This window comes from Hemibagrus wyckioides, linkage group LG05 (assembly GCF_019097595.1).
Source record: "Hemibagrus wyckioides isolate EC202008001 linkage group LG05, SWU_Hwy_1.0, whole genome shotgun sequence".
Classification (NCBI taxonomy): Eukaryota; Metazoa; Chordata; class Actinopteri; order Siluriformes; family Bagridae; genus Hemibagrus; species Hemibagrus wyckioides.
Genome location: NC_080714.1, coordinates 19,263,645 through 19,290,365, shown reverse-complemented (window position 1 = coordinate 19,290,365; position 26,721 = coordinate 19,263,645). Strand labels below are relative to the sequence as shown.

At 39.5% G+C, this 26,721-nt stretch overlaps 2 protein-coding genes across 7 annotated transcripts in view; both read left to right on the top strand.

Annotated features, from left to right (window-relative positions):
- kazna (kazrin, periplakin interacting protein a) overlaps window positions 1-8,730 on the top strand; it is a 53,648-nt gene extending 44,918 nt beyond the window's left edge. For all 4 annotated transcript variants that reach the window (XM_058389539.1, XM_058389538.1, XM_058389541.1 and 1 more), the window contains 7 exons: window positions 2,422-2,627; window positions 5,885-6,003; window positions 6,263-6,494; window positions 6,580-6,681; window positions 6,981-7,147; window positions 7,957-8,083; window positions 8,279-8,730. In XM_058389539.1, the coding sequence (XP_058245522.1) occupies window positions 2,422-2,627; window positions 5,885-6,003; window positions 6,263-6,494; window positions 6,580-6,681; window positions 6,981-7,147; window positions 7,957-8,083; window positions 8,279-8,401 (1,076 nt within the window). In that variant the 3' untranslated portion in view covers window positions 8,402-8,730. The remainder of the gene's footprint in view (window positions 1-2,421; window positions 2,628-5,884; window positions 6,004-6,262; window positions 6,495-6,579; window positions 6,682-6,980; window positions 7,148-7,956; window positions 8,084-8,278) is intronic.
- Window positions 8,731-10,410: 1,680 nt separating this feature from the next.
- tmem51a (transmembrane protein 51a) lies at window positions 10,411-25,386 on the top strand. Of its 3 annotated transcripts, none has more exons than XM_058390365.1 (4): window positions 10,411-10,655; window positions 11,645-11,872; window positions 20,486-21,052; window positions 22,840-25,386. In XM_058390365.1, exons 3-4 carry the CDS (start codon window positions 20,718-20,720, stop codon window positions 23,216-23,218), a joined length of 714 nt encoding a protein of 237 aa, XP_058246348.1. In that variant the 5' UTR covers window positions 10,411-10,655; window positions 11,645-11,872; window positions 20,486-20,717; the 3' UTR covers window positions 23,219-25,386. The 3 variants fall into 3 exon arrangements, with proteins under 3 accessions (XP_058246348.1, XP_058246347.1, XP_058246349.1); XM_058390364.1 differs by having other exon boundaries at window positions 11,598-11,872; XM_058390366.1 differs by lacking the exon at window positions 11,645-11,872.
- Window positions 25,387-26,721: the final 1,335 nt, after the last annotated feature.

Genomic DNA, 26,721 nt, shown 5'->3' with positions numbered 1-26,721 from the left:
CTACATAATAATCACATAATATGGAAATGTTTTTAAGCTGATTCTGTCTGCCTGCTTTTCCTACAGGAATGCTCTTAATAACCTGTCACACTGGATATGGGCTTCCCTTCAACACTGATCCATGACCAATTTGGTCAGCTCAATTAATCACAAATCCTCGGGTTTGGTATCTTTTTAATTCGGATCCAGATCTGGCACGAGATCAGTGGCTTAAGGAAAGCTTTCCCTCTCCTCTTCCTCCTCCTCCTCCAAATGTACAAAGGGATGTCATGGAAACACAACTGTCATTGCTCCTTTGCAGATGAAATAGGATTGTGTGTATTTAACAAAGCCCAGATTTCCGACATATCATCCAAGGCTTATGACTCACTTCTTGCCTTTTTGTCTTTTTTGTTTTGTTTTGTTTTGTTTTAAAACATTCTTTTCATTCCATGGCTAAAACTTGATGTTGTGAAAATGTGAATACTGAATTAACTCTCGGTGAGGGAGTAACGTAGCTTTTAACAGTAAAGAAAACCTCTTCATGGATGTCTGGGATTGTGTGAATCATAGAAGTCTAAATAGCATGGAAACAAATGTTAAAACTATTATAGAAGTAATTATTTTGAAATAAAACCAATGCCATAAATGGTAAAGGCTGAGGAGACTTGTGTGTGTGTGTGTGTGTGTGTGTGTGTGTGTGTGTGCTTTCATGTGAGAGCTTTAGGGCTGGGCAATATGACAATATAATACTGTGATCCATTATGTCACAATACACTTTTCTTAGCAGGTATTATTGTATGTTTTAATTGTTTATTAAATCAATATAATATTTACAAATTGAATGGGAATTAGAAGGAGCTGATTTGATGGTCGTTGTTTTTATTCTGAAAGTTTAATACTCATTTTTACACATTACTACAGCTTTTCTGGGTTTATTTTTATTTTTATGTTTTTAGACACCATATGAATTCACACCGACTCTTTGGGATGAACTCGTCACTCTTTTACTGTCAGTTTCTTCGTAAACCTATTCTTGCTATTGGGATTCATATCATGTGTTAAAGAAATGTCATTAAATATTGATTTTTGTTTTATTGCCCACCCCTTATTCCTTCCATTTTTTTGGGAGTGCTTTCAGTTAGCCTTACTAACAATATATTTTGGTCCTTTAAACACTTCTGATACTTATATACTAAATACTGATATACTAAAGGGCTGTTCATGCTTTGTAAATATTGTTTGTGTGTCTGTTTAAGCATAAGTGTGTGTGTGTAGCCTGTTGGGGATACTAACATCCTAAAAATACACAATGAAACACAATTTTAGTGGCACATATAGTCCCAGAAGCTATACTATAATAATAATAATAATAATAATAATAATAATAATAATAAAAAGATAATAATAGAATTCTGCTTATAATAATAATAATAATAATAATAAGAGAATTCTGCTTAGAATATAATTAATAATAATAATATGAAGAAGAAGTAATATAATACACAGAATAAAAATAGAATTTGCCAGTTTATTCATATTTATTTGTCATTATGTTTTCAGCTAATCCAGGTCTCTGGAGCATTCATGTTAGATTGTCATGAGAAATGAATGTGAAGAGAATGAGCAGAGCTGAGGGAGAGAAAATGGTTCTGCACATTAGGTCACTTTGAATATCTAAGTGAGCTGACATCACCTTAGCCTTTGGAGAGAATGAAGAGACTAGAACTGAGGAAACGATCAATATGTACCGCCATCTGCTGGTGCCATTCTGTAGTCTCATCCTCTGCGACAAAAAAATTAGCTCCCAAGCCATCCCAAATATTGCAATATCAGCATATTTCATGTGTTTGGGTGTAAGGATTTGCTTTAACATCTTTAACCATGAGAGTGTTACATGTGACACCATGTCTTATCATCCTGCAGTATGTCTAATGATGTCTGTTCTGTAATGGTTCTGAGATGCTGATACTCTGTGTCCATCTGGCTGATCTGACAGTCTGTTTATTAACCATATGCCCGCTAGCTCTGATCTCTCACTGAGTTTGTAATTCAGGGATGTCCAGTCTTGTCCAGAAAGTGTTGGTTTTGATGCAGGTTTTTTATTACAGCCAAGCAGAAGTTATTCCTGACTCTATTGAAAGCCAAGATTGACTGATTAAGCAGGTGAAATCAGGTCCTGCTTGATTGGTCCCTTTGTGGATAAGACTGAACCCTTTTGTCATTTATACTGATTTCTTCTTATTACCTTTTATCTGAATGATGTTCTGCTGCTCTAAAATACTTACATTTCTCTCAACTCTCTCTTGCTTTCACTTTTTTTAATTCTTCTTAGTTCGTATAAAGTTTTTATAATTACACATGCTTTGGTACAAGTGTGAGCCTGAAAATAGGCTCTTGCATACAGCCCTGCCTCCTCTTTCCCCTCATCCACTGATTCAGACTCGGATAGCCTGTCCAGCCCGGGCCGTCTGAGTGCGAGCCTGTCGGACGGTGAGGAGCAGCTTGACAAACTGCAGCAGGTGGAGCGGGCGCGGACGGTGCCCATGTCCCGGTGGCGAGCTGGCACTGTTCAGGCCTGGCTCGAGGTCATCATGGCCATGCCCATGTACAGTCGGGCTTGTACAGACAACATCAAGAGTGGCAAGGTCAGAAAATATTAGAAACGGCTACAGTGTACATATTAGTCACACTGTAAAATCTGATACCTGTTCACCTGTTCATTGCAATACTGAAATTATTTTATACAATACACTATCCCTATATATATATATATATATACTGTTAAAAATACAGTAGGTATGTCACCATGCCAACATACCATACTATAATATTAGGATATCATTTAGAATATTTAGTATCTTTCTCTTAACCAACTTCATTCCTGTTGAAATGCATACAGTGAGCTCCAAAAGTCTGAGGCTACTAGAGAAAATGCTTCCATTTTGCAAGCTTTATAAATCTACTGCAAAATGTAAATTAATTACAAATTATATTATCAGGAATAAATTATAACGAATTTTTATTTGAACTTGGTATGTATCCATTGCTCATTAATGATAATGTGCATTCGAGCTGACATGGAAGTTAATCTAGAAGCCTTTTTTTTCGCTCACATATACATTACAACACATTGATATGATTTCTTTGCATAGAACAGCTTGTTAGGAAGTTGGGGTCAAAACACAGGGTCAGCCATGATACAGCACCCCTGGAGCAGAGATGGTTAAGGGCCTTACTAGAGGGCCCAACAGTGACAGCTTGATGCTGCTGGGGCTTGAATTCCAGCTTCCCAGTCAACAACCCAGAGCCTTAAGCATTTGAGCCACCCACTGCCCCCAGGCCTGGTGATTTAATGTTAGATTAAAACCATGAGAGTGCTGACTGGAGACTTAAGGGGGAAATCTTAAGGGAAGTTGAAGAGTTAAAAAATATCACACATTTGCTTAAAATTAAACATTGACCAGCAAATTACTGTAATCAGAATCTCAAATACTGAATATTTAGGGATTTTGAATGTGTGATTTTCTTTGTTTTAATTATTTCTTTAAAAACGTCCTGATTATTTCCAGTTATAAATGAAAATAAAAACAAAACAAGAGAATCTCAGTATGGTCTCAGACTTTTGGACCTCAGCTCTCTTTTCCATAATTACAACAAAAACCCTAAATTTTATTTGTGCAGTGTCCATTTTATATTTTCAATACTGAATCAGCACAAAAAAAAATAAAACAATTAAAAAATAATATATATACAAATTAATAAATCTTTTCATCAAATTTTAACGAAATTGCTGATTCTGAGCAATTTATTGTTTTAATGATCGATGGATGATGCAGTGCATCAGTTGTGTATCAGAGTACATTCCGTCCCGGTCAGGATTACAGTTAGCCTCTTAGAGGCGGCACGCACTGCTGATCTGACTCTAAATTAGCTGCATGAGATTGGATAGTGTGGCTATGAAAGCACTCTTTTGAATGAGTAGGATTAAAAAAACTCTATGCAACCAAAAGAAAATGAAGACTTTTTCCCCAAATAGCCTTGTGTAGCTGGCTGTAGTATTGACTTCATCTAGTATGTAATATTTTCAGACCGACAAAGTACTTTAAGGGCTTTTCACACTGTGCTTAACCTCGGGTTATAGTCATTTTAAACGCCGCTTTCGACTCCAGGTAGAGGAACGTTTCACACTTGAAATTTAGAAGCGGCATTAGCAATGCTTTTTACCTTGGCTTATAAAAAACCTACTCTGGAGCAGGGTTAGCAGTGCTTTTGTGATGTTAACCCTGCACTGTGGTGCCAAGCGTGTACATGTGAAATGATGTAGTGTTACAGCTAGATCGGAAATTGAACAGCACATGCCTCATATCTTGTGCTTTGTACAGTCAAGGAGGATTTACACGGTGACAATTTTTTTTCCCACTGATACGAAGCCGTTGTATTTATCCAATCACGGTTGGTGACACTGCAAATATGCAAATGAGAACAATAAGACAGGATTTAGGAAGGTACGGTGTGAAAAGTCAGATTATGAATAGCCAGGATTAATAGTTAACTCTGGGTTAAGTGTGAGCAGTGTGAAACATTTACTCAGGGTTTACAATCACCCAGGATTAACTGTTTCAAGTGTGAAAAGCACTTTAGCCTGCTTTCTCTTTATCATTGCTCTTTTCCCGGATCATCTTCTAGTCTGCCTCACTGTGTTTTGTTTTCACTCACCAGCTAGTATTAGTTGACTAGTCTGTGTAGCTCCTAATATTTTGTGATAGGGAAAAATGAGCAGAGCTGAGCAGTTCAAAATTTGTAAAATTGCAAACAAGCAAGAAAGTCAAAAATATTGTCTTTAAAGTGACCAACAGCACCTTTAATTAATATTTGATGGGGAAAAAGCATCTGGTATTTTAAGAAATGAAGGAAACTGAATTCACATTGCAGTAAAATTTAGGGCTGCAAGGAAGGCAGTTTGTCTGCATCCTGATGTTCGTGATCATTTGCTTAGTAGTGCGTATCATATCAAGCCATTATCATCATTATCAACATCAGAGAACCATAAGGTAAAAGTGTGGCGCCATATGGTGCACCTGGTCCTACAAAATGGCCTCATATCTCTTGACCTTTAAACGACAATACACAGGAGTTACCAGAATGGTTAACTCCCACGGCAGGGCTATCCATGATATTATGAGCCTAGCATGACAGCAGCATAACAACAGGTTTTCTGGACATATTTGTAAGGGCATATTTTGGTTTTCTCCAGATATAATTGTGGAATAGCGGTGAAAGACAACTCATCAGATAATATCACTTTTTCATTTCTCAGGGCTTGGTTATGGTTAACAGTGAAGCTTTTGAGCTGCTGTCTGCTGTTTAGGCTTAGATTTGTTCACTCATAATTTCCATGAAGGTTTCCTTTGGGTAAAAATCAGAAAGACACACTTTAAAATATGAATGCATGCTATTCACACCCGATTGATTCACTGCTAATTCACAGCCTTGAAGAGCCTAAATCCAGTCATCATCCAGTAGCCAACAGTCTGGAAGTCTGAGGCTAAAACCTGATATCAAACCTATTATTTTACACAATATAATAGCACAGTGCTAGCTAGCTTGTTAGCAAACATTGCTAACTTCTTCTGGTGTTGTTTTAGCTGTATTGTGTATCCAATGTTATTTTTTACTTGTTCATAAATTGTGCTAAAATCATTTTGCAGCTATTTAACAGCATTTTTATATGCTCGTTTCTGTGTGCGGCTTTAAACAAACGTATAGCTCTTATTGCTAATTACCATTGAATGTAATTCTATTCACCAGTGTCGTTGTTTTGGTACACTTGACATAAAACACTCTGCATAGTAAGCATAATATTAGAGACTCTGATACTCATGGCCATGTATGTATTTGATAGGTGATGTTAGCCTTAACTGATACAGATCTGGAAGCTGGTTTGGGGATCAGCAACTCTATGCATCGCAGAAAACTGCGTCTGGCCATAGAGGATTACAGACAGGCTGAGTCGGGACATGGGTGAGACACACAGGCTATCAGAAAATCATACACTTCCAGTCAACTAATTCCATGCTTTGCTCTGTACACATTATCACTACGCCAGCCACAGAAGAAGGTAAAATAAACAGGAAAGTAATTAACCAGTGTAATCAGTTTGACCACAATATTATCTACTGGGCACACAAACGTTCCTATAGCAACCCATAACCTATATCTCTAATCTGTGTATTGTAACTACTCAATCTGTTTTTGTGTCTGTGTGTGTGTGTGCCGTAAGATTATCAAACGCTGCAGATCTTGACCACCACTGGGTGGCGCAGGCATGGCTAAATGACGTAGGCCTGCCGCAGTATTCCCAGTTCTTCCACACACACCTAGTCGATGGACGCCTACTGAGCACTCTCACACGAGCCGACCTGGAAAAGCACCTGCATGTGTCCAAAAAAGCCCATCAGACCAGCCTGCTGCTTGGAATCCAGCTCCTACACATTCTTAACTTTAACAAAGAGGTAAAGCATATATAGGCATGCATGCATATACAAATATATTATTACTAGTATACCTTATTATATAGTATGTTGTATATTTCTGAAGCTGCTGCAAGCAAGGCGAGTGGACTGTGAGAACCAGAACTCTGACCCTCTGGTCTGGTCTTGCCAGCGCATTATTAAATGGCTCAGAGACATCGACCTGAAGGTACACACACACACACAACCACACACACACATACACTTAGAGAGGAATGCTTAATGAGGAAATAAAACTGCTAGTTAATCATGCAACTATGAACTGATTGTTTGAGATCAAATATATCTGGTTCATTGAGGAATGAAGGAGGTCCAAACCTAATCTACATTATATCTTTTCTTAGAAATAATATATACTTTAATTAAGGAAATAAAACAGCAAACGGAACAACTGAGTTATTGCAAATGAAGACGTATGGTTACAGAGTGAAAGTTCAGTGCTGTTATTTTGTGCATGTTTTGTTTCAGGAGTTTGCTGGCAGTCTACAGAACAGTGGTATTCATGGTGCTGTCATGGTGCTTGATCCTTCATTTAACACGGACTCCATGGCAACAGCGTTAGGTATCTCTGCAAGCAAGCACATGGTCCGTCAGCACCTGAGTGAAGAAATGAAGGTCCTCCTTGCTACTGCAAGGTGAAAGAGAGGGAGAGAGATTTTCTTATCTTTTAAAAGCATATGGCTCTGTTCAAAATGGCATGGACGCATAATAAATATGGCACTACATGTAATAAAAGGGTAACCTGAATACATTCTGAATTTAAAAAAAAAAAGTCAGTTCTTGAATTTGTTAGCTTCTACTAATATCTAATATCTATTATACTAATACTAATAAGCCATATCCAAGTCAAGTCCTGGTAGACACGAGGAACCTGGCTGCCTTAATGAATTACAAGAGGAATTTGTGGTGGTTTGTGCACCTTACAGTAATGCTCCCTGGTCTGTTGCTATCAGGAACGTCCCACCGAACCGAGACCCTGGGGTAGACCCAGAACCAGCTGGAGAGATTACATTTCACCCTTGGCTTGGGAAAGTCTGGGGAACTATCACAAGAAGCTGGAATCGGTTAGGATTCTGTTAGAAGTCTGAACTGACCCTCTTGGCCTCTCTGTGAACCCAAACAGGAAGAACAGAAGAAAACAAATTAGACATAGATTATGTAACATTACGTAATGGTGAAGAATTAGTTGTTTACATATCAGTGCATGCCACATCCTCTAAAGGTTTTCAAGCTGAAATTTCCTCAAGTGGATGCTGATTGTTGAATCATAGACAGGGGAAGTGCCTGAAGTCAAACCCAAGTGTAGAATTCAGGCAGAGAATCTTGTCCACTTTGTAGACTTGAGTGTTAAGCATTTGAAGACTTCACTAGTCACTACAGTAGTATGCAGTGCTCTACAACTTGTTTTATAGTAGCTTTGAATATTGTCATTTTACCTGTGCAGACTAGATGTTGAAAAGGAAGTCGAGACCATGGAAACCCCACCCACTTTGTCCCGCCAGAGCTCTCTGGGACGCTCCACGATAAGCCACCATGATGGCCAACACTCCTTCAGACAACTCAAAGTCAGGGTGAGATATTTATATCTTTAACTGACAATAAAGTACATACATTTAAATCAATTTCTGACACTGACATCTTATAGTCTGTGACATCTCAGGGATTTGTATTTTTATATTTTCGCTTGAGATCACATTTAAAGTGATTGCATTAACTGAGTCTTAAGGGAAATATGTGAAAAATTCAATTCGCACTCCTTCTTGCAGCCGGAGGTAAGCTTCAATCTGAAGAGTCATGGTGGAGTCACGTCTCTAAACGCTAGCTGTGAGGACGCCGCACCCCAGCCACAAAACAGTCCAGCCAGAAACCTCTCAGCTGCTGACCTCTAATCCTAGCTCTATAATCCCGAGACATGGTTCAAAGCCATAATGAGACTGATCTCAAGGGTTTAAGCTGTAATCAAATGTTGATGGAACAGAGATTTATATGAATTTATACTTGTCAGTCAAAACCTTTTCTCTGGACATTTATTTTTTATGAAAATCTTATTAAATACGTGTTTTGTATTGCCAACACTAGTGCCAAGGTAAGATCTGGTCTTGAACAAATGCTGCACCTGATGTTATGTTATTACGTTATTTAAAGAACATCATACCATAATACATTATAAACATCTGGGGCCTTTTTTATGAACCGTATAATAAAACAGTCAGTAATATGTCTGCAGATCCTGCAAGCTTTGTATTGTCAAATTCATAAAAATCACATTAACAAATATGGAGCTTTGTAAATAGTATGAAAGAACTGTCATTTCTATCATTTGTCTAACTTTATGGACATCCTTAATTACACCTAATCTGTTCTTTTAATTTATTGTCCATTGTAAATAATACACAGCAAATAATAAACAGCAATTTGGCTCTGTTTGACTCATACACTTCTGCAGATGAAGGCTAAGCCTTGTCTTAGACCTAGAAGACTATTAAAAGAGAGACCCTGTAAAAAACATAAATGAGACCAGGTCTAGACTTAGAATTAAAGAAAAGTTTAAGAAAGAAATCTGAGGCTGCATTGTCCTGTATAGACGTGTCTCACCCTGCATTTGCTGAGATAATCTACTAACAACACTGAATCTAAACCTGGGAAAAACCTCTCATTATCTCTAACCTCGATGACTAATAAATTAATTCTCTTAAAAAAGCAAAGACACACTTCTCTAGGATTAGGTGGTTTTGGAAGTTGGGCCCTTTTGGTTATAAGATTTTCAATCTTTATTATCACTCTTTCTCTTTCTCATTTCTAAGATTGATATTAAGCCAATGAGGACATTCCAACGATTGTCCGAGGAAAATATGACGAGGGCTATCCTATAATCTCACCATGGAGTTTAAATAGTACTTTAGATCCTCTGCCCTCTGAGCCAAGAGTCACATGTTAACTCACCTGCACACTGACACCACGGCTGCTCATAAAACCTGGTTAAATATTGCAAGATACTCTGCTGTTCTTGGAAAAACTATCTTTAAAAACGAAATATTTTAATTTTTTTTGTATTAATAGACTCCAGTGCCATATTTGGAGATTATGAATTTATGTATCACAGGTATATTTATGTATAACAGGTATCACAGTGTATATTGTTAAAGCAAAAAAGAAACATTGTTCCTAAGATAAAACACTTTACAGGGAGGATTTACAATGTGCTTACTGTCCAAGGCCAATGTCACAATGAATAATAATTTCATATGCATCATAAGTGTAATATAGTGGAAGGAAGGAAGGAAGGAAGGGAGGGAGGGAGGGAGGGAGGGAGGGAGGGAGGAAGGAGGGAGGGATCCTCAAAATTTGACAAAAGGTGCCATCCTTGTTATAAACCTCCTCAGCTGTGACTTCAAGTCCCATCTCTCAGCTGTTTATTACTCCTTTACAATTCATTACTCATAGGAAATCCAAACTTCAGAAATTTCAGACTGAATTATGAATCATACTTGCGTCCACATTAACGGCTTCATCCTGGTCGAGGTTGTGTCAGAGCCTGTGCCAGGAACAGTGGGCACTAAAGTGGGAGAATTCCCCTTGAACAGGATGCCAGTCCATTGCAGGGCATGCATGCGTATCCACTCACACACAACCTGTCTGCCTACCTGCATGGGTTTTTTTTTTTTTTGGACTAGGGGAGGAAACCTGAGAACCTGGAGGAAACCCACACAGCTATGAAGCCAAAACATTTTACACCAAAATGAGGTGTTTTGAAATCCTGTACTAATAAAAAAGTGTGTGTGTGTGTGTGTGTGTGGGTGTGTGTGTGGGTGGGTGGGTGGGTGGGGGCGGGTCCAGGTCTAAAGCTTGTGAAGCACTTCCGTTTCTGCCTACATCACAAAGTGTACAGTAATCAGTGGGAGTCAGTGGGCGTGTCTGCTGTAAGGCGAAGTAACCGTGCGGACGGCTCACTGCAGAGGGACAGGAAGACACTTAACGCCTCGACTACATGCACGGTTTTCCTGTGGGCTTAGGTTAGATATCCTGGCTCGTTTCGATCTAAAATTGCACAAAGTATAGTTTGCCAAAATATGACTACTACCTTGTGTCCACTAAAAACTGCTGAGATACTACTTTGCTGAATCGGAGTGTTACAGTTACGGGGTAAGTGAGGCGTCAAAGTTACGCTTTGCATTGTTTAACGGATTTACCGGCTACTAACTCCATTTTAGAGCTCTATATCCGTGTTTGTATACTTGGACAGAAGTTTTTATTGAGTAGTGAAGGTTTTTACACGTTATGTGAAAACTTGCTGTTAGGGCGGTCACCTGAGTCTCGTGAACCAGGAATTTAATGAACCGTATGATGCCGTGTCTCAAAGTTACCGCGAGGAATGAGGCTTATTAGTTGTATATATATATATATATATATACACTTTTTATTTTATTTTTGTTGTACTGAAATGTTGTGTGTGTTTATCTTCGACATGCTCGTGTGAGTTTAGCTCGGTCGGTAGGCTCGTAGTAGGAAAGAGAAAAACAGTCTTTCTGCATCTTAAAATCCTTTTCAAGTGTAGTGGGCCCATTGGTGTTCAGTGCACGTGACCCCCAGGCTCCTCCCACTGCCGCTTTAAATCCGAAACTTTTCTTAGTTCCTAGAGATTATTTACGTGTTTAAGCGATGCATGAAGGTGTATTATTATTATTTTTATTTTTTTTATTAAAACATAAAACCATATCGTCTTGGTGACATTTCTTTCATGTTGGGTATCTTTGCAGTGCCCTAAATGTTCGTATTTGTGTCCAGAAGTGGGCGTGGCCTAAACTAGAATGCAGGGCTGCTGTTTGTTTATTTGTTTGTTTTTCAAACTAAACAAGAAGCCTACCACATTTCCCTTGGAAGCACTTAGAAATGCCAGCACTTTTAGTGTAGACTGTAAATATTCTGGTCTGGACTGTTCAAATTATTATGAACTCATCACTTTGACTATAGATGTGCTCTAGACTATAGGTGTGTGTGTGTGTGTGTTAATCAGTTATAACATTTGTTTACTCAGACTGATTGATAGGTTTACTAATATACCACGTGATAATATCTTTTACATAGATAGACTTGGCTAAAGCATCATATTTGATCTTTGGCCCCCGATGCAGACACTGCATGCGCAGGCAAGTCGCAGACTCATTTGGCAGTAGTGGTCTCCCAGTGACAAACCATCAGTCTGTCCCAGGTGCAACAACAATGCAGCCCTCTACACTTTAGGACAGCCGCAGAAGGAGACAACTCTGCATAGAGAAGATACGACTGGCACGTAAACGGACAACCAGAGCTGTGGTCTGATTGGTAGAGGACAGAGAAGGATTTTGAATCATATTAACAAGGTAATTTTACACTTAACCTAATAAATGGCTGGGGGGTTAAGTCCCTCCTCCGCCACCCTGTGTACACCCTGTAAGTTTGCATGTTTTTCCCGTGCTTCTGGGGTTTTCTCCACGTACTACAGTTTCCTCTCCCAATCCAAAGACATGTGCTATAGGCTGACTGGTTTCTATAAATTGTCCAGTGTGTGTGAATGGATGTGTAAGTGTATGTGTGATCGTGATGGGGTAACAGGGTCCAGGGTGTCTCCTGAGTCCCTTGTGATAGGCTTCAGACTCCCTGCGATAATATGAGAAGCGCTAGAGAAAACGGACGCATAGATGTTTGCTATAAATAAAATAAATTATAACTACATATTTTTAAAAACAAATATCACTGTCATTATAATCCTATAATTGTGCATATAGCATAAGTTTTGCCTTCTATTTACCTGGATTTCTCAGTCCAGAATGCCTGTGATTTAGTAGAATATTAGGTTTAGTATCACACAAAATGTTGTGGCCATCCTGACTATCCTCAGCTGTTCCGCATGAGTGTCAGTAGGGGTTTTAGATAACCCACAGCTTTCACATGACGCATATTTTTCCACAGTGTCAAAAGTTAACTCGAAATTTTGCAATGTCCAAAGTTTACTGCATTTTATTACATTGCACAAAATGTCATGTCACCTAACCCCCCAATCCCGCCCCCCCCCCCCAACTCACACAGATGTGAGAAGTTTATTTTTGTATTTTATAATAGATTGCAAGGTTTATTACATCAGCAATATAATTACATCCTATTATTTTGTCCGCAAGTCGCAGCTTGAGCTGGAACGGGACAATAAAGAAAGTTGAGCACATTAGCATTATGCTCATGTCATGACATTTGAACTGTGTAATTAGCCGGTTATTAGGAGGTTTTTGGCAGTGAGTTACTGTAAGTAAGAACCTCTTTTGTTCTTTGTGGTCTGAACAAATTACACAGCACCTGTGTCATTTTTACACCACGTGTAATAATTTAGTACAGAGAAGCACACATCATCACAGAAGATTTTTAATCTACGTTTTGGTCATCTACTAAGGGTGTGTCAGTCTAATTTTGAGCATTTCCTGAACATGTGTATGAAAGGACAATGACTTAAATGATGCAGTTTTTGCTTATCAGACTTGTCAGAAAAGGCTGTATATAATTCAACACATAAACTTTCACTGGTGTGACTCCCGGGCATGTCTCAAGCACTGGGCTTTTTTACATTCTGCTGTTAGCTGGAGTCATGCAGCTCTCTGTTGCGTTTTTCTGGAGCCAAACTGCAGCAGGATGTAAAATGCCTGAATGTAGCAGAGAGAGCTCACTGCGTGTGTGTTGCTGTTTTTGTCTTCCACCACAAAATGGTGATATCACGCCTGTCTGTAATATTATCGCCTGTGCATTGTTCTCATATTTGGCAGATTTAGCACGCTGTCATATTTTGGTCAAGAACTCACCGGTCATCGGTCTGGAATCTTCCAGTTCTTGCCCTTGCTGCTTTTCCTGTGAGTGTTGGCTCAAAGAAAAACAATCGAGAAGAAACCCCTGTAGACTCATTTAAATTAAGAAAAGAGGAAGCTACCGTGTCAGAGAAAGAGCAGTATTTTAGGATGACGAGCATGCTTCATTATACAGTCTGATGTTCAGTACACAGATGATCCAGCACTATTTTGAACGGTACAATACATTTGTAATCGATAAACTCCATCTACCTACACTGCACGGCCAAAAATATGTGGACACCTGAATATCACATAAAAAGTTTTTACTCAACAATTGTTCTTCAACGTCTTCGCACGCTGTAGCATTAAGCATTCTTTTTTACTGTAACTAAGAGGCTTAAACTTGTTCCAGCATGACATTGCCCCTGTGCACACTAAGATTCATGAAGACGTGGTTTGGAGTGAAAGAAACCGAATCCTCACCACCGCCCCACTGAACAACTTTAGGATGAACTGGAACACGGACTTTTTCACCAGGCTTTCTCGTCCAGCAGTGACCACAAATCCCCACAGCCATGCTCCATAATCTAGTGCACTAGTCTAGTCTAACAGCAAAGAGTGATTAAATCTGGACAGGCACATATGGGTATGATTAGGTGTCCACAAACCTTTGGCGATACCTATAATGTGTACCTTTTTTTACTGAGATGAAGAAAAAAATAGATAGATGTTGCTAGGGATCTGATCTCAGTGTTTGTGATTTGTAATTTTAGAAGGCAAGATGAAGCGTTTATATAAAAACCTTTGTGACATTTTTAACAGATTATCGATTCTCAGGTTTCTGCCGTTGTTCATAGAAAAGTAGAGGTGAAAGGCCAGAAGCTACCTGTGATAGTGGTGTATCAGATTCTAGTATTAAGGTAGAGCTGCATTATGGGAGCTTAAAGGACATGTGCTAGCTTTAGTGCTAAAAGTGTTCCTCTGGAGTGGGTTACGGGAACCTTGTTGTGAGAGGCCACAGCGAATGGCTGTTTGTTTGAGAGAGAAACACAAATGAACTGTAAATGCGTCCACATATTCAGTTCTTCTGTGGTACTGAAATGTTATTGTGACATAAAATTTTTTCCCTCAAGGACAAAAGTCCAGATTTCACATCCAGCCTGATGTAAGAGGTAGGTGTGTTCTGTTTACACTACGCGTAAATGGTGCAAAGTTTGCATCGGACAGGGTGTGAAAATCATGACACATGAAAAATCCTCAGTGACATTCCCACTGAAAATATAGCAAACATCTAAACAACAAAAACTCTCAACAGAGTTCTTTGGCTGGAAGTGAATAATATATTTAATCAAGCTTGGATTTTGAAAGTAGAGGCTATGCCTGCCTAGGAGTTATTACCAAAGGGGAATAAAACTTAAATATAATAAACACGTAGTTATACTTACCATGACCTATAAAATGAACATGGCTACATAAAAAGCGGTAGGTCATATATTCTCTGTCATTCCTCTACGTGTTGTTGTGCTATTAGTTTAACTGGTACACTGTCTCAAGTTCATTTCAAGCTCACATTAGTGTCTGGCGGTTGCTGATGTCTCCAGCTGAGGAAGCCTTCATAGCTGACTAATTAGGATAGAAGCAGTGAAAACCGAACACCCCAATGAGCCCGTAAATGCCAGGTTATGGTTTAAATAATACTAGAAAGCTTAAATGGGCAATTGTAAAAACAATAAAGGTTAATCTTTAGCAGTGTGATGGAATGAGGAAAGTGTGGGGAAAAACAGTTTACTTAATCTTATCTGTGAATCATAATGGTATGTTTCTTTGGATTTTTCTTTGGTTGTCAGTGGTATTGGATTGATGCACTGATTTTCAGATAACTGATGCTAGAAATAAAGGTTGTGTAAGATATATCAGAGGTTCATGGAAAGTTTGATTCCCAAGGATCCACCTGTTCATTCCTGCAGTTATGCGATCAGCCAGTCAAGCAGCAGAAGCACGATGCGTAAAATCATGCAGGTCAAGGGTTTTAGTTAATGTTCAGAAACATCAGAATTGGAAAAAAAAGTGTGTACTCAGTGACTTTGTGTCATGGACGTTGGTGCCATACATGCTGGTTTGAGTATTTTAGAAACTGCTGATATCCCTGGGATTTTCACACACAACACTCGCTAGAGTTTGCATAAAAGGGTGCGTCCAGTGAGGTAGCTGTTGCGGGCGGAAAACGTCTTGTTGGTGAGAGAGGTCAGAGGAGAATAGGAAGACTGGTTTGAGCTGACCCGACACCTATGATTACTCAAATAACCACCGTTTACAGCCATGCTGAGCAGACATCACAACACATTTGGTTCCACTTCTGTCAGCCATACAGGAATCTGAGGCTGCAATAGGCACTGGCTTACAACTGCCCAGTTTACTGGATGTCAGTAGTGGAAATCCCATGACGCTTGATTAGCCAATTGGACAACTGCATGAAAAAGCATTCGATTGATTAAATCTGTGAAAATGAACAGTACAACAAAAACAGTACTACAAAAAATCTTGTTTGACATTTCTACAGGAAGTGAGTCATTAACATCAACATTATTAACAACACAAGTGGAAAAAGTGTGATTTTTATTGGCAATGCATTGTAAGGTTGAATCACTAGTTAAAATAAAATATTTGTTTACTTTTGTATCAAAAGATCCATAAAGACATGAGTCACTGATTCATTTCAGATAAAATATATTTATATTATATAATATATATTATATAGTATATTGTTTGAGCAGTTAGTTCCATTCCACTTATTTGATTGGACTCAAAGAGTCCTGACATTTCTTATATATAACAACTGGTACATTTCTCTGTTCGTATCACTCTGCATTTCTGTGTTCACCACACAAATGTTCAATTCCAGCAGCAGTTCATTACACCGAAGCCATTACTGTACTTACTACACTTCAGTCCATCCGCATTGCACAGCAACTGTCCGTCTACCGTTTCTTTGAGAGCTATTTACGTTGACGGAGCCAAAATAAACAAAATATTTTGCTATACTTTGTACATATGGTGTGAAATGTCTAATACTTTTCACACCATATTAATGTTAAGGTTAATTTTTATAGAACTGTTGTATGAAATCATTCCACAAGCCATGCTGATATTCAGTATAAGAACATTCTTGCTCATGTGATACTGCTGAAATTTGTGGAGAAATTCTCTGGATGTTTGTTTATGTGCCTCTGCAAGATTTTGGTCCCTGTTGCTTCACTGTTTTTTTTAGACAGTTTATCTTGCCTCAGCCACAGTCTGGATTGTTCTTCACTCAGGCTGTGGAGTTCATGAACCACTAAACAGACTGTACAAACAATCCAGAACTTTGTCTTCTCTGCTGTTGATAAACCCCTTGCTGTTGTACTTTGCCCAAACTTATAGAGTACTATGATATTTATATCTGGAGGCCAAGAGTGTATATGAATAAAGCACCTTTCATGGCTGTGTGCATTCAGTTACTTATATTTCTTTCTGTACGTTAAAATATTTTTCAGTTTAAGTAATTTAGTACATACACTATATTGCCAAAGGTTTTGGGACACTCCTCCAAATCATTGAATTCAGGTGTTGTTTTTCAGGGGTTGGACTCGGCCCCTTAGTTCCAGTGAAAGGAACTCTTAATGCTTCAGCATACCAAGACATTTTGGACACTTTCATGCTCCCAACTTTGTGGGAACAGTTTGGGGATGACCACTTCCTGTTCCAACATGACTGCACACCAGTGAACAAAGCAAGGTCCATAAAGAGAGTTTGGTGTGGAGGAACCTGACAGAGTCCTGACCTCAACCCAATAGAACACCTTGTGATGAATTAGAGCGGAGACTGTGAGCCATTCCAAAACTGGGACGTCTGTCTTTACATAGACATGAATGTAATATGGAGTTGGCCCGCCGTTTGCAGCTATAACAGCTTCAGCTCTTCTGGGAAGGCTTTCCACAAGGTGTAGGAATGTGTTTATGGGAATTTTTGACCATTCCTCTAGATGCGCATTTGTGAGGTCAGGGCACTGATGTCGGATGAGAAGGTCTGGCTCAGAGTCTCTGATGTAATTCATCCCAAAGGTGTTTTTTCGGGTTTCGGGTTGATTTGGAAGGACGTCCCAAAATGTCAGTTCCTACCACATAGTTAAAAATGAGTAATTACACTTACGGAAAGTTTTAACATCGTGTCAGGGGACTCTTAAACAATATCAGGCTGCTTACTTTCTTTTTCCTATTCGTAAATACCTAGGATCGGCCGTGTTTTTCTGGCAGCGGTGGTGTCATACTAAACCCAGAACAAGTTAAAGCTGGAAGAATGTGCATTTTTTAGCTGATCTGACATCAGTTGTTACTTGAACGAAAGCAGATTAAGAACAGGACTGCATTACGAGAACACTTACAGTCTCTCTGTTGACCTTTCCTTCCTGGAGCTGCGTGTAACAAGATTTTTACTTAAGTTTCATTTTCTTGGTTGAACGGCATCCATATCTGCAATAAAAAGCGTCCGTTCAGTTGTTCCGCTATACAGATTCCATATCAGATTGAAAAGATAAGGTTATTTTTGGTTATTTTGTCTCAGAAACATGCCCACACAGCACATCGGCGGTTGTTGTATGCTTGCTGCAAGCCTCCGATTATACGTAATCTATATCAGCGGCAAGATTTGTGCCTACAACATAATTAGATAGATCACAGAAAATGAGAATAAAGAATATAGGATTTTATTCTTCTTCGTTCAGAATGTCAGCATCAACTTTCCCAGGCTGGGAGACAGTATTGTTGTAAGTTTAATGTACTAACTTCAGTTACACAGTAGATACTTCAACATCCAAATAAAGCACATAACAGCCCTTTTTCATCTTTTTTTATGTGCCTGGCAGTAATGCAACCTGACTGTGCCTCATCTGTGATCTTACATCTTGGAAGCAGTAGTTCCCAGCAGTAACAGGCTGCAAGTTACCCAGGCTTTTCATTACCTTCAGGGATATGAGAAAAGGGCCTCTTTTCATGAAAGAGAGAATACCCCCTGCATTCTCGCACAGGGGTAAGACTAAGTGAAACACTTGTTCGCAAGTCATTTAACAATGTTTTACTTTCTGTAAGAGCTGTTAAAAATGGACCTTTAAGATTTACTGCTTTCCCAGCATTGTATTTATTACACTGTAAATTTGGAGCCAAATGCACTTGAGTTTTTCTGCTTTCTATTAGGGCTTTTCCAGTCAGATTAGTCATAATCTCTAGCAGAAGTGTGCATACCGGTTGTAGCAGTGATAGTATCAAAAATACATGCACAGGTTAAAAACCAGTATAGCCAGGAACTAGGGACTTGGAGCAGTGGAAACAGATTAGAATGAAAGCCAGAGATTAGAAATGTTAGCTTTGGGGAAATAAAAGTTTTCATTAGAATATCCTGTTTTGCTCATTAAACGTACCTGTAATTTAGAGATATCATGGTACTTTGAAATTCTGACTATCAATTAATATCAGTCGCTGTCTGGTTTTGAAAAAAACAGAAACAAAGCTTTAAAATAATTTCCAATTAGTGCCTAAAAACACAGTAAAATACATAGCTGGATACATGATCTGTTGTTGTTGTTTTTTTCCCCCAATCACAATGATAGATAAATCAATAGACAAAAACAATCGAGTCTCTGCATGTGTAAATACTTTCCCCATCCTCGATATCGGATCGGTGACCTCTCCACTTCTTCTCTCTTCCAGTATGATTTCAAGAATGTATAATCAAATTATTTCAAAATAAGCTTTAATTCCTGCCCAGATTTCATCACTTCCTACACGCCTGCCAAAAGGAAGATATGACGTTAGATATCCTCTATATATCCGTGCCTTCAAATTTGGAGCAACAGCAGAAAAGTCTGTGCAGAAACTATTTTTCCTACAATTTAGTTTTTTTTTTTTTTTCCTGACAGGTTTCCAGCTAAAGGCAGCAAGGTTAAAATATCTATATTAAATCTAAAAAAAAAACTAAAACTTAAAGCTATACACCGATCAGGCATAAAATTATGACCACCTGCCTAACACTGTGTTGGTCCCTCTTTTGCTGACAAAACAGCCCTGACCCGTCGAGGCATGGACTCCACTAGATCCACTAGATGATGAAGGTGTGCTGTGGTATCTGTTATGGCTGGTATCATAGTTTATAAAGAAGTTCCTTCTTTCTTTATTAGCATAACTATACACAAACCATTTAGCATTAATTACCACAACGTAATTAGTGTTCAATTTCAAAATTTCTTTAAGTCATTCTAGACCCTTTTTGCTACTGACTGATCCCTGATGCTGATCCACTACTTGCTGTATATTACCTACAAAACAAATTTATTACTTTTGGAAAGAGACAGCATTTACAGCAAGGGCCAATTCGGAACATTTGAGGGCTCAAAGTAACAACTAACAAGTATACTTACAATCCAATTAGCATTAGCTTCTTAACAGTAATTTGCGTTCATTTCTCCTCTTCTGCTTTTGCCTTTTTATGTTTTGAGATATTTAAATTTTATGATCACCACTTCACTGTGGACTTCTTACATTTGTTGCCCAATTCAGTAACATAAATTGCAGTTGATATTCTCTCTACAACACAAGGGCCACATAAACCAAATTATGTAGTTTTAGCTTATTTATACATATGTATTTTATGACCCTGGTGGTCAGAAGGCCCTAAACGACCTGCTTATATCATTTGTAGCAAGAACAAATGAGCCTGATTACAGCATTGAATGTTTAGCTTGCTAATGAAGAATTATGTACCGTTAAAATATTTTGTCAGTAGCTATTTAAAGCTCTGAGTTTATTGCGCTATTTTGTCCCCTAGTGGAAAAACACTGGTTCTATGGGTTGTATGAGATGCGAGCATGTATGAGATACGAGTGAGGGGAGATGAAGAGTGATCGTTTCAGTGCTCTTGAGTTTTGAATGTGGGTTAAAGCTAATTATCTAGACATTTTTCCAAATCAGTCTGGAGCTGACAGTAAATATCTAGTACAAAGGAATTTGTGTTTCTTAAGTGAATTGTATGCTTTGTTTGTTTCAGAGTGAACAATGCGTGATTATTATGTTTTTACTAAGAGCATTGTCACTATTGCTGCATTGTCATGTCCTGTTTCTTTGTTGTTGTTTCCAGTCCATCTCACCTCATGCCACCGTAGGGAAGTGAGCTACTGCAGGACACTACTCCAGGAGCCAAAGGCTAAACGCAAACCAGTGTGAGCTGCAGAGCGAGTGGCAAACTGGACGACGGAACGTGCGACGGAACGTTCGGGGGAACGTCCGAGGGAGCGTTTGACAGAACATCCTTTGGAGCAGCATCAGCATCAACAGCATCCATTGGAGCGAGAGACAACTCATTGCTGAACATGTCATACAGCAGCCAGACTCCCCCTGACTCCAACAACAACGGCAGCGGCTCCAGCTCGGCGTCTCAGTATGCCACGGCAGCGCTGGGCGTGGGGTTGCTCGTGCTGGGCATCGTGATGATCCTGTGGAGCGTGGTGCCTGTTGGCAATGGCTTAAACAAGCCTCAGAATGGACCGGGGGAAGTTAGGAACACGTCATCAGTAGGCTTTGTGCTGCTGGGCACAGGAGTGTCCATGCTGCTGCTCTCACTTTTCCTGGGCATACAAAACAAATACAGAGCAATGAGACAGCCAAACAGCAGTGCTAACACAGAGCAAGGGCAGCAGGTTGAGAGGTGAGGACATACACACATTTAAGAAACAGGGGAGAAAACAGAGTGTATACTTTTAAGTACACCTACAAGCTGCAGTGTAGTCAGATAACCATTATACTTACAACTTATAAGACTATATAGTTGGTGAGTTAGTAAAACTGACACTATTTAGCTATCTGGGGTGAACAGTGGCTTAGTGGTCAGCATAATAGCCTCGAACCTCTGGGGCTGGTGGTTTGATTCCTTTCTGTGCATGGAGCGCGTGCTGCAGGTTTGCCCTGTGCTTTAGGGGCTTCCCCTCTAGTTTCCTCTTCTTGGAGGAGTGTTATAGGCTGGATGGCATCTCTAAAATTATCCAGTGTGTTTGTAATTGTTGGCACCCTGTCTGTAGTGTGTCCCCTCAGACTCCCTGTGACTTGCGTAACCATTTACATTTCTGGCATTTGGCAGACACCCTTATCCAGAGCAACTTACATTTTATCTAATTTTATACAGTTGAGCAATTAAGGGTTAAGGGCCTTGCTCAAGGGCCCAGCAGAGGCAGCTGGGTGGACCTGGGATTTGAACTCACAAGCTTTTGTAGTCCAACACCTTAACTACTTAGCTCCCACATCCCTTTTTTGAATAGTACAAAAATGGATGAAGGAACTTCTGATCATGTGCTGAGCAAGTCTTAAGTGAGCATATCATTTCCATAGTGGTTAGTCTGGCTTTATATAATTGACACAGTTTTGAAATGAACTACATGGATCAGTATGTTGGTTACATGAATGTCACATGATATCACAGAACTGTCTTATTTTGTCTGCCACATTGAAAGGAATTGAAAAGATTTTTCTTAGGAAACTCCCAATATTAAATAAGTATTACTACAAAGTACATAAAGATGAGCTAACTACGCTGGATGGACATTTAGCTCAAGGCCCCTTCCATTTTAGGAGTTTAGTTTTCCAAAGTGTCAGTTTAGTTTTCATTTAACAGTGCAAAAACCGAAGCGAAAATGATACCTGTGAAGAAAGATGTCTCAACTTTTTCTTGATTTTATTACAATAGTGAAAGACATCTTAAAAAATTTAACATTTTATGTATCAATTACACAGTAACATGTAGCTTTTCTTGTTGGTGCGGGTAACCATGTTAAAAAAACTGCTACACAGTGCAGAGACAAACTGAGAGAGACATCAGCATACATTGCTACTATAAATACAGAGGTTGGTATTCATGCTTAGTTGAACTTATCCACCTTATGAACCTTCAGCACAGTTCAAGGTCCTGTTTGCTGTAGAGAATATCTCTGTACTTTGCTCCATTCATCTTTCCTTCAACTCTGACCAGTCTCTCAGTCCCTGCTTCTGAAAAACACCCCCACAGCATGCTACCACCACACATTTGGCAGGCACCCTTATCCACTTGCAATTTATCTCCATTTATGGAGGTCAATGGCCTAGAAGTGGCAGTTTGGTGGACCTGGGATTTGAACTTACCACCTGCCAAGCAGTAGTCCAACACCTTAACCACTAAGCTACAACATCCCGCAGGCAATTGACTTTAGGAAGAGTTGTGCCAAAAGTCTTCCATTTGAGAATCATGGAGGTTTTGCTCTTGGGAATCTAATAATGTTTCTATTTAATGCCCAAAACAGGTGCTGTCATAAAAATCTTGAATAAAACAAGCACTACAAATATTGAAGCTTAGGCTGATTAAGAACTTGCATTTGTATTTATACTCAGGCTAGGATAAACTACTGAAGATGATGATGATGATGATGATGATGATATCAATGCCGATGTTTGTATTTGTGCATGTAGGCAACCGGACCAATCCGAGCAGTACACGGTACCCAGTTATGAGGAAGTGGTCGGAAATCCTGAGTACCCCATCAGCCAGTTCTCTCCACGGCAGAACAGCACCACCCAACTCCCAGCCTACGACGAACTGGTGGAGACGACACAGGACGAGGTAGAGGGCCCCCGTCCACCCGCACACAAGAACGGAGCAGACAATTTGAACTCGTCACACATGCTCCCTCATAGGACCGACCGCTCCGGACTTAAACTGCTCCCACTTAAAACCAGGAGGAAGAGCTCGAGCAGCTCGCCACAGGTTACTGTTTGCAGCATCGAACCCCTCACTCCTCCACCACAGTATGAAGAAAATCCCCCGGAACTCCTACCGGCTACTCAGTGACCATGTCAATGCTGATTCTTGTGCCAGGATGTGTATGCTGGGGATTAATAATGCGCAATGAAGAGGGTGACGTGCTTCCTGTTTGTTAGATCTGATGAGGGTGTTTCTGACCTGTCTGCAGACTGACAGATTTGAAAGAGAAACATGGGAATAGTTTGGAAGTGTAATTAACGCACTCAGGTAACATGGGCCAATGTGCTCTGCATTAGTATTTTTTAATAATTTGTGTTATTTAAAAGGCACTTTTTTTCTAACCAGCTTCTTAGTCTCCGCCTCAAGAAACCATGTACCAGCACCAGAATCCAGCTTGATTTTTTAGTCTTTTATATCCGTCTAGAGAAGATCATCTGGAAGTGTCAAATCGATGATGAAACAGGGTATTTCACTTCACAAGTAATTAATCATGTATCATGAATTATGGGTTTGCTGCTACAGAGCACCATGATGTCGAAGGTCAGTACCACACGCAGCTGGAGCATAACATCACAGCTGATGACATGAAACACTTACATAGTGAGTTTAGCTAGCGCTTTCCGTGTAAAGGAGTTACACAGTTTGCGTTAGCGGTCGTCTGTGCTCTGTGTTAGTAGCCTTCATCGAGTGTGAGACTAGCCCTTGTTACCATAGTGACAAGCAGTGAAGTCATGAATGGTTAAGTGTGTTTGTGTGTCTGCTTAGGAGAAGAGACAGGGAAACTCTTTCACCCTGCAGCTGCATGTTATATCACACACTGGTGTTTGGTTTTTGACAGTTACTAGTGTGTATACACACACACACACACACACACACACACACACGTACGTCTTACAACCTTTGTATGGACCTTCCACTGACATAAATATCAGTGCAGCTAATGAATGATGTGCATAAACCTGAACTTAATCCTAAGCTTAAACAAAAATGAAAACATGATGTCTATCTTAATTTAGTTTATTTCTTATTTTTTCGAAAGCAGTTTATTCACGGAGACAATCCGAAACTCCCCATAATATAAAACATGTCAGATATCCCCATGGTACCCAACATGCCCATACACACAGAGAGAGAGAGAGAGCGAGAGAGAAAAACATTTTTCTGTTCTTAGTCATCTTTATCTTACATTCTTTTATTTTGACCCCCCCCCCAACCCCCACCCCGCTTCCCCAACACATATACACACACACACACACTGTAATGGTAATTAAGGCTTTCTCAAGCCCATTTGCAGTCTGCAGTATCATTACCATTTCATAGGAACAGTAGAAATGTCTATACACAGAACATTCCAGCATCAAAACTATCCATTCCCTAAACATCTCAGCTGAACTGATATATGATGTATGATTTTTACATGACTTTTAAGACCATTTCACTGTCTCCTGTATTTTTTTTATCGTTTTCAGCATTTTATATGTTTTATAACACTGTATTTAAGAGGAGGCTGACTCATATTTCTGTAAGCAGTATTTTGTTCATCACCACTCCCATTATTACAAGTGTAACAGGTTCTTAAACGGTATATAGCCAACTTTCTGAGAAGAGTGACCAGCTTTTCCCTTTTCAGATGTTTACAATTGAATCTTTTCAGAAAAATAAATGGAGGCTTTTAGACTGAGGGATCTGTTTAATGGTGTTGATATGCTGTTTTATCACCTGCAGTTGTGCTTGTTCCAGACAAACGGTCTGCAAACGAATGTACGCTGGCGTCCTCTAGTGGTCTCATGGCAACATGTGTTTCTGAACAACCAGTAAGCCTCAGCTCAGGCACTGCACTTTCTTTCACACACATGTTGTTACTACAAAGAGAAAATGTTTAGAGAAAAACACTGTCATGTTATTAGAATTTATACATTTTGTAATTTGGTATTTATTGCTTAGGAGTGACTTTAAGTTTCCTTACAGTTTTGCCCTCACACTTTAGTATGCAAACCTCGGGTGTCGCATTTTAGCAGCAGACATTTATGTTGTTGACGTGGATAAAGACACAGTCGTTAGGTTGTGATTTATTCTTAATGCTTTTTATATGTGGTGAATATCTGCACAGAGAAGAAACTCGGGTTTCGTTGGCACCTCGTTCACTGTAAACAAAATGGAGGGACAAATCCTACACTTAGCCTTATATCATTTTCTTTAACTACATCTGACAGCAAAATAAACCTGCCATTTTGGAAATAAAGTACTTTTTAATTAAGCGATGTTGCCTTACTTTGCTTTATGTGAATGCACACAACAAGCTTGTGAAACTTTTTTTCCCCCAGATACGTTAGACAGAACTGTTAGATTACTACACTGAGCCTGTGAGACCGGTCACTTGAATGCATTTACTCAATAAATTTGACCTCAGTTAGCTGAAAAACATAGATGCCTTGTTCAGCTTGGGTCCAATGTTCTGTTAATGGAAAGATCAGGAATGAAAAGCTGTATGTTTTATATAAATAAGCAAAATTTGATTATATCTATTTAAAGAACTTTAGAACGACCTTATTAAACAACTTATTACAGCATACACCAACCAGGTATAACATTATGCCTAATATTGTGTTGGTCCCCCTTTTGCTTCCAAAACAGCCCTGACCCGTCATGCACTGTGTATTCTGACACCTTTCTATCAGAACCAGCATTAACTTCTTCAGCCATTTGAGCAACAGTAGCTTGTCTGTTGGATCGGACCAACACGCACACACACACACACACACACACAAACCGACTTCTTCGAAATGCAACTAACAAAAGAATATTATATTTTTTTTATTAGTACTTTTTTTATTATAATACAGCTACTCTACATCATGCTCCTAACATTATCTACACTGATCAGGAAAAACATTATGACCACTGAGAGGTGAAGTGAATAACACTGCTGATCTCCTTATCACAGCACCTGTTAGTGGGTGGGATATATTAGGCAGCAAGTGAACATTTTGTCCTCGAAGTTGATGTGTTAGAAGCAGGAAAAATGGACAAGCGTGAGGATTTGAGCGAGTTTGACAAGGACCAAATTGTGATGGCTAGACGACTGGAACAGAGCATCTCCAAAACTGCAGCTCTGAAGTCTGCAGTGGTCAGTGGAAGTGGTCCAAGGAAGGAACAGTGGTGAACAGGGTCAGGACAGGGTCATGGACGGCCAAGGCTTATTGATGCACGTGGGGAGCGAAGGCTGGCTCGTGTGGTCTGATCCAACAGACGAGCTACTGTTGCTCAAATTACTGAAGACGTTAATGCTGGTTCTGATAGAGAGTTGTCATAATGCACAGTGCATGACGGGTCAGGGCTGTTTTGGTACAACATTAGGCAGGTGGTCATAATGTTATGCCTGATTGGGGGGGTGTGAGAGAGACAGAGAGAGTCTGTGTGTGGTGTCCCATGTTGGAGTGGCATGCTATCTTGAGTGAATCGTTACACCTTGTGCCCAGTGTTACCAGCAGATAAGCTCTGGATTCACCACAACCATAAACAAGCTAAGAAACATCACTTCTTGGAAAAAGACATCAACTTTGAACTTTAGAAGTCTGACCTTTGCAAAT